This window comes from Eurypyga helias, unplaced genomic scaffold, assembly GCF_000690775.1.
Source record: "Eurypyga helias isolate BGI_N326 unplaced genomic scaffold, ASM69077v1 scaffold25014, whole genome shotgun sequence".
Classification (NCBI taxonomy): domain Eukaryota; kingdom Metazoa; phylum Chordata; class Aves; order Eurypygiformes; family Eurypygidae; genus Eurypyga; species Eurypyga helias.
The window spans coordinates 6,034-14,086 of record NW_010245994.1 but is presented as its reverse complement, the minus strand read 5'-3'; the positions used below and the strand labels follow the sequence as shown (position 1 = coordinate 14,086).

Below are 8,053 nucleotides of genomic sequence, written 5' to 3'. Positions count from 1 at the left end.
CCCCAGGCACTGCAGCACCCGTGCGCACCCCTGCTCAGGCCTGGGCAGGCAGCAGGTATGCGGGCAGGCACGCCTGTTCGTGTTGGAGCTGCCCTGAGTGCAGGCTGCCCTTCCCCGGGGCAGGAGGAGGCTCAGCCCTGTGAGCAGAGCTGCACTGCCCCACAGCAGGCCCCCAACCCCACTACCGACACCCCTTAGGGCAGAGATTACCCCAGAAAGGAAATGAAGCTCCATCGACCAGGAACCAAGTGCCCGAAGCCAGCAGATGGCAACAGCACCCCGCATCGCGCTCCCAGGGATGCTCAGAGCTGGGAGCCGGGAAGCCCTTTGCCAACGGGTCTCCTGCTGCTTGGGGAAACCAGCGGCACCAGTCCAAGCCCCACTGGGAGCAGCGAGCCCCACAGCAAGGTCCTGAGCTGCTCTGGCCCGGGCAGAAACAAGCAGCACCCACAGCACGAGGTGAGCAAAGCACCTGGAGACCCAGCCAGGCATTGGGAACTCAGGCCCTGAGTTGCTCCAAGCCCTTCCCACTCCCCAGATTTTGAGGAAATCCAGCAGGAGCACAGGCACCAAGACCCTGGCGGGAGGGCAAAGCCCACGTGAGCCCAGGCTGCCCCCACAGACACCTCACTCGCAGGATCCCAGCAGGGCTGGTCACGCAGGTGACAGAGCTGGTCCCTGAGCTCCGGCAGCCGCTCGGCTGAGGGGCAGCGGGCTCCAGCACCCGTCTCCAGGCTCTCCCACGCACACAGGGCGGCTCCGCTTTCCACAGACTCCAGGTCTCACCCATGGGTGTGAGGAGCTGAGTCCATGCAGCAGTGACAGGAGCAGCATCGTTCCAGGCCATCATCCTCCAAGACAGTTGGTTCTTTAACGCTCCAGCACAACATTCCTAAGCCCATCCAGCAGCCAAACTGAGCTCTGCACACCACTCTCCCCCCCAAGCCGTGGATAACTTCCCAAGAAGCACCAGGCAGTGAGGAATTCCCAGTTTGCCTCACACACCCCGGCACAGCACCCCACAAACTCGCTGCACGCAACTGCTGGGCTCTGGTCCGGTCCCCTCCTGCTTCAAGCTGAGGAAGAAACATGAACAGGGGTGACTGTAGTAGGTTTGTAAAAAGTTTCTTTTTTTAATCACACAAAACTGAAGTTTGTGATGAAGACTAAAGTTGACAGTTCCTCTTAAATACCAGTATGCAGCAGAGACTGCGTTAGGCACTAGGCAGCAGCCAACATCAGTTAGAGTCTGGCAACAGAAGCCGTTTTAATACCTCCTTCCACACTCTGGGGAATTCCAGGCTTTCGCAACGCATCTCATTCCCACTGACATTATCCGAGGTCTCCCCCACCCCACCTCTGTACATCGGTAAACCACGTGTATTCACACTAGAGTAGGGTTTAACAACATTAGTGGCATCACAACCATCCAAAAAATAAAGAAAAAGAAAAAAGGATGATTTTCTATACAGGATTTTTCCAAGAGTTGCAGCAGGATTAGTGCATTACGACAGAACCGGAGAGAAGAGGTGGCATGCTGGAGTCCAACACAGACAGACAACAGGCAGCTAGTTGTAGGTACTATATTGACGAGATACTGATTGGTTACATGAAGAAACATACAATACAAAATACAGAAGAAACCAGTTTCGCTTCCCTCCGCCCCACCCCAGAATACTCGATCGATTTGGTCAACAAGTGGCTGAGAAGCCCGAGTTTGTCACTCTAATGCTACAGTTTAGTGGTTGTTCTAGGCCTATCTGACCGGCTTAGCCTCGGCCTTTACACACGGGTGATTTCCAACAAGGGCATCTCCTCTCGATATCCCTTTGTTTCCCCATAGTGAACTACAGTGCCGTGGGACCCGGGTGCTGCCGCCCCCCCGGCGCGGCTGGGGAGGAGCTGGCTGGGCAGACACCAGGTCGCGCACCCACCACCGCCAGGAAGAGGGAAGAGCAGAAGTTCATATATTAAAAAAGTGACTTAAGACTTAGAATTGAATTAGTATTTGTACAGAAAGGTGCAGGTGGAAGAACTCCCTCCAGCCTATGATCAGAAAGGGATGGAGAAATCACAGCAGCCACCAGCAGCGGCCGCTCTACGGTAAGTGCGATTGTTAGCGTGGATTCCAGTCACGGCATTCCAGGGCTCCGTCCGGCGGGATCGGCTGCTCAATTGCTGCAGCACTGGCTCCTGCTAGGCTGGCTGCTCTCCTGCAGGTCAACCACCCGATTCCTCCCTGGGCCTCCAGGAGCGTTCTGGGGTTCATTTTTTGGCAGTTTCTTGGCTGGAAAGAAAGGAGACGTGAGTAGATTGCTCTAGGAGAGCCTCCTCCCCACCACAGGCTGGTCCAAGGCCTCACGTCCTTAGGAGTTTGGGACTGGGGGCTGCTGGCAAGCACCAGTACAGCTACCCCCACTCCCAGTTCTGGCAGTCACTCCTGCTCCTTCCTCACTCACCACCCCAGATAAAGGGAGAGAGGGAACGGGCTTTGCAAGGCAAAGGCTGCCCACTCGGACTGACTGTTCACGGAAATCCAGCAAGCTGCTCAGTAGTCCAGGATCCCCCGTGGCTTCCCGGAACTGCCCCAGCCACCCTTGTGCCCACCAGCTCTTACCTATCGCCATGAAGATTTCGTTCACATTCATCGCTGTCTTGGCCGACGTCTCCATGAACAGCAAGCTGTTGTCATCCGCGTACGTTTGTGCGTCCTACAAACAACCACAGCAGAGTGGCTCAGGCATCCTGCCAGGGGAGGTCCACACAGGCTTCACATGCGCCGCTTGCAGACACTTAAGCACCCAGGCAGCCTTGGTGTCCCCCCACCCCAGGCCAGACATGTTCCCCATCCCCTGGCCAGGACAGAGACAGGCACCAGTGACGCCACAGGGTTGGTGGCAGCCGAGCTGGGTACAGCAGCGCAGACACAGCACAGGGCCTCACACCCGGGTCAGCTGGGAGAGCAACACACCCTGCAAACACACCGCAATGCTCCTGTGCCACCAGCTTCTCCCTGGAAGCTTGCTTGCCTTGGACAAGGCAAGAGCTGTGAAGAGCAGAACAGGCCGGGAATGATTCTTCCCGTGTCTACAAGGTGCCGTTCCATGCGCTGCTGAAGGCGGGCCCAGGTGAGTAAGACACCAGAAGAGACCAAAGACAGAAGCTCCTGCTCCGTGGGCCTGACCTCTCCACGCTGCTCACAACCATTAGAGACAAGCACTGCGGAAGGAGCTCACGGAAAGGCATGCATCAACAGGCAGGCCACACTTCCCTTGGAGTGGCATCCCAGGATCCTCAGCAGCATAAATCTCAACTTCCACTCTCCCCCGTTAAGTTTCTTGACTTCAGGTAACAACTGGTCTGCGTTCCCACTCACCTGGAAGTCCACAGCTCGCTTGGTGGCAAGGTCTGCCTTGTTTCCCGCTAGTGCAATTACAATATTGGGGCTAGCCTGCCTCTGCAACTCTTTCACCCAGTTCTTGGCTCGTACAAATGTGTCCTGGAAGCAAACAGGAGGCAGCGGTCAGGAAGGGCAGCCCCTCGCTAACCCACAGCGACGATATGAGTAGAGCAGGTCTTTCCTGTAAGAAGCATTCTGCCTCTGCAGCACTTCGTAGCAGGATCCTTTATCAGCCTTGGCCAGGACGGAGGAAGAGGCCATGGGCAGTTTAAGGAACTCGGTACCTGCAGGCAGGCATCTGCAGGGACTCCGCGCGGTGAGCTGAGAGGCAGTGCCCCCCGTGGTACTCACTGTGTTAGTGATGTCGTAGACGACGATGGCTGCCTGGGCGCCGCGGTAATACATCGGTGCCAGGCTGTGATACCGCTCCTGTCCCGCCGTGTCCCAGATTTCAAACTTCACCGTTGTGTCATCCAGACAGACGGTCTGTGTTAGGAAGGCAGCTGAAAGAGAGGGGGCGTGTCTGCCTCACATCCGGCTGGAGAGCCCCTGGAGCAAGGGCCAGGAGCTTGGAGTAGTTCTGCTGCTGCACGGGAGCGAGCAGGAGCCCCAGGCAGGGGCCAGCTCTGCTGCGCCAAGCTCCTCACACACAGGGGCCCAGGAGGGTGGTCCCCAGAGCCCAGCAGCAGCAGTGCCACCAGCCCCTTCCCCACAGCCACCTCCCAGGTCGTGCAGGACAGCCGCATCGCTGGGGTCAGCTCTGGAGAGCACCAGGGCCAAAGCACTGGAGCCAGCCGAGTCACACCGCACTCCCCAGTTTAGTAACTGGTTATTTTCTTGTCCCAGCGAGTATAATACCAGGCCTAACCGCTAGGAACAAGGCGGCCAGCCTTGGATACGGACTGAAGCAGAACAGTAGAGTGCCCACACGGCACAGCATTACGCTTGTCCATAAGCTACACCTACAGCTCTACTTACTCCCCGTGTGGGTTAATACAGGGGGGAACCAAGCCCTTTCTCAGCTCACACGTCCCACAGTTACCGCTCAGGGACCCGCGTGCCGACTGACCTTTGGTTGGTTACACCGTGCTAACGATGTCGAGCTAAAGAACTACCAGACCTGGAAGAGCTGCGGAGTAGTTATCAGGCTAGAAACAGCCTGAATCCCAGGTCACGGTCCGAAAAGGTAATTAAGGGCTGTAAACCAAGCTGAGGGCCTCGGTTCTAATTAGAAGCAGGAATTCAAGCACTGGAAGCGCAGACGCCTTAAAGGCAGTGTGCATGGTTGCCATAGCATCATTCTCTGCTGGTTCACACTAATAAATGAGTTGCAACCCAAGAGTTAAAGCACTGGCTGCTGGACTACTTATAGCAAAACCCCCAGACCAGACTGAAACAGCCGTTAATACTCGGGACACCCCTGGCCAGCGCCAGCATCTCCCAGCCACAGCATTCAGAGCCCACACTCACCTCCAATCGTGCTCTCCTGGTACTCGTGGAACTGCCCCTTCACGAAGCGCAGGACGAGGCTGGACTTCCCCACCGCCGACTCTCCCAAGAGAACAAGTTTAAACTGGCAGATTTTGTTTCCGGCGGTGGGGGCCGAGCGGCTCCACCTCGACCTGCCATTGCAGCCTAAGTGCAGGAGTGCCAAGAGTCAAGGAGGCTGCAGGTTCCGCGCTGGGATCCACCTGGAGGCAGGTTGCAACTGGAAGGGGAGGTCAGAGTTAGCGACACACTCAGGGACCAGCCATACCAGTTCCAGAGGGTGGGTTTGATCCACATCACCAGCGGCACAGGCAGCGAGCGGCTCCACCTCGACCTGCCATTGCAGCCTAAGTGCAGGAGTGCCAAGAGTCAAGGAGGCTGCAGGTTCCGCGCTGGGATCCACCTGGAGGCAGGTTGCAACTGGAAGGGGAGGTCAGAGTTAGCGACACACTCAGGGACCAGCCATACCAGTTCCAGAGGGTGGGTTTGATCCACATCACCAGCGGCACAGGCAGGTGGTGGCTCCTTCCCCGGGCGGGAAGTTCTCAGCTGTGTGCCGCGAGCAGGAGCCCCACAGTTTGTCACCCAGCAGCTCTTTGTCCAAACCTCCTTGGGAAGGGATATTGGTGACCCACGCCTTCCTGCCCACCAGCAGGCCCTCCAGCACTGCCACTGTGTGGACGTTGCACACACCTTGCTGGGGTGAGGCAGAACAGCCAGCACACCAGCCAGGGTTATTAGAGCCTCCTCCACTCAAACAACAATTACCCGGTTCACAGAGGTAACAGCCGCTGACCTTCAGCTCCTTCCTCCTCCCCGAGCTCACAGGAGAGGTGAGGTGCCCCACAAACACCGTAACGGGAAGCAGTTCTGTCCATCCCTCAGATCACAAGGCAGCCAGACAAAGGGAGCTTCTGTGCTCAGTCTGTTAGTGTAGAGGCATCCCAAGGAAGGGCTTTGGATTGCTGGGCAAGCAACCTGTCACAGGGATATCACCTGGGAGCAGCCCCTCACTGCATGGGCTGTGTATTCGGAGACCAAACTCCTGCTGCCCATTGCTGCCGCCAACGGGCACCTCCTGCCCGAAGCCCAGTGCAGAGGCAGCACCTCCCACACCCCGGCCCAGCTGCCTTGCTGCCCCCACATCTCCCCTGGTCAGGCCCTCAGCCGCGCTCCTCCACACTGCAACCCCAGCTATGCTGAGCAGCAAAGAGGCACCATCACCCCCAGCCACAGCCGCCGTCCGCCTCCCCAGCGCCAAGCCTCTGGAGCCGTGCAGGAGCAGGAAGCCACTGCAGGAGCAGCCAGACAAGCTGGTTCACATCCCCACTGAGCCACAAGCGAAGCCTCGGCCTTCCTATGCCTGTAGCTCAACCGCGTGCAGAGAACAGGAGCTTCCAAAGGGCACAGCCATACACATGCGGGCTCTCTCCTGTTCTGGCACAACTCCCACTTCCCGTGGATAAATGTATCTGCTCTGTCGCCACTCTCCCTCCAAGTCCCATAACCCAAGCTTCTCAGTGACAGAGAACTGCAAAGGAAAAAGCCCCTAGAGCCACTTTCTCCTTGTCCTGAGTGGGCGCCCGAGGAGAATGGATATACTCCGAGAACACCCAGTACTGCCCAGCAAGTACCAGACTCCTGTGAACGTGCAGCTCAAAGCAAGATGCGATGGGCCTGACCCGGTGTGTCCTGTGAACACACCTCCTGCCATAGCAGGGTTCCCAATCCCTCTTCCCAGGGAAGCCTGGCTAGCTGTGAGGCGACTTGGAACTGTCAAGTTCCAACTCAATTCCACAGCCGGCAGGAACCCTGCAGCGCCCTCAGCCCGAGAGCTCATCCAGAGGGACAGCCTGGTCACCGGCTGGAGAACCTCTTCAGCTTTCAAGACACGAGCACTTGAGCTCTGACCTCAGACTGCTCTGAGCAGGAGGCACGTCAAGCCTACCGTTCAGCCAGTACCGCTCCCTGAACCAGCGGGTAGGGAAGGAGCCAGCAGGAGCCACACCAGTGCAGCGAGACGGCTCAGCAGCCCGAGCTGCGCCGAGCCGTGGCATCGAGCGGCCGGTCCAGCCTCGGGGTGAGGCAGAGCCAGGCCCTGGCAAAGGGCAGTAACAGTCAGGACCCTCACCTCCTCCTCCGAGGAAGGACATGCTGTTTGACAGGATAAGAAAGCTCGATAGGAAGCAAATTAGCAGCTTGTTTTGCTGGACAGGGAGGAAGCAGCGATGTACAGCTCTGCCCGGGAGCAGCTTGGTGACAGCCAGGTTCGAAGCACATTAACAGCTCCACCTCCATCCACCTGGAAAAGCTTCCACCTTTCAGAGCTTCTCTAACCAGGATTTGCAAGAGAACAGCTTTTGCTTCTTTATTTCCCAGGATGTTCTATCAGCAACACGTGAGCTCTGTCACCGTTTCAGACAGAGCACGTTAAGTGCCACATGAATCACCCCTGCTGAGTTATGACCTCCCGAAATGCAATAGGGGTGATTCCCAGAGCAAAACAAGGAAATGAGCCTGTTGACATCCTCAAGTCTTACGTGTGACCTATATGCCACAGATCTCGACTGATTTTGCCATCTGGCTGTGCTGTGTGAACTCAGAATTAAGCATGTTTACGTCCAATGCATCACGGAGAGGTACCGACCAGAGCGAGCGGAACGCAGCCAGAGCCGCCAACTGCTTTAATTATGGACAAGCTCATCGCGTCAAGAAGGCTCAAAGTTGCTGCAGGATTACACGACTTTGTGTCCACCCGAGACGCTGCCAGATCTTTAGGATGTTTGGGTGCAACCTGTAGCCCAGATGACGCTGTTGGGGGCCACTTGCCAAGGGGCTCAGGCTCAGCACGTAGAGGAGATCGCGACAGCCAGCCCAGCATTTCCACTGATGTGCACAAGGTGAGCGACTACAGGAGCTGCCGACACCGAACCCTCCGCTGCAGGGGCCGTCGTTAGGCACTTTCCACCAACTCCAAGCTCCCCGAGGGTTTCTACGTTCCCATCATGAACAGAACTCCCCTCCGGCTGCTTCTGCGTTCAGCAACTCCACAGCCTGGACTTGCGCTAGAGCGGCCCACGCCGACGGGCGAGCACTGGGCTGAGAAACAGGGAGAGCTTCACCGCTGCAAACCGTTTCTGCTGCTCGGGGAGGCTGTTCATCCCC

The 8,053-nt window shown here is 57.4% G+C and overlaps 1 protein-coding gene across 1 annotated transcript; it reads right to left on the bottom strand.

Annotated features, from left to right (window-relative positions):
- Window positions 1-1,569: 1,569 nt before the first annotated feature.
- Window positions 1,570-5,229, bottom strand: RAB5C (RAB5C, member RAS oncogene family). The gene is made up of 6 exons (XM_010150262.1): window positions 5,198-5,229; window positions 4,871-5,010; window positions 3,752-3,903; window positions 3,377-3,499; window positions 2,618-2,711; window positions 1,570-2,287 (listed from the first exon to the last, which is right to left on the bottom strand). The coding sequence occupies exons 1-6, from the start codon at window positions 5,227-5,229 to the stop codon at window positions 2,172-2,174; spliced, it is 657 nt and encodes a 218-aa protein (XP_010148564.1). The 3' UTR covers window positions 1,570-2,171.
- Window positions 5,230-8,053: the final 2,824 nt, after the last annotated feature.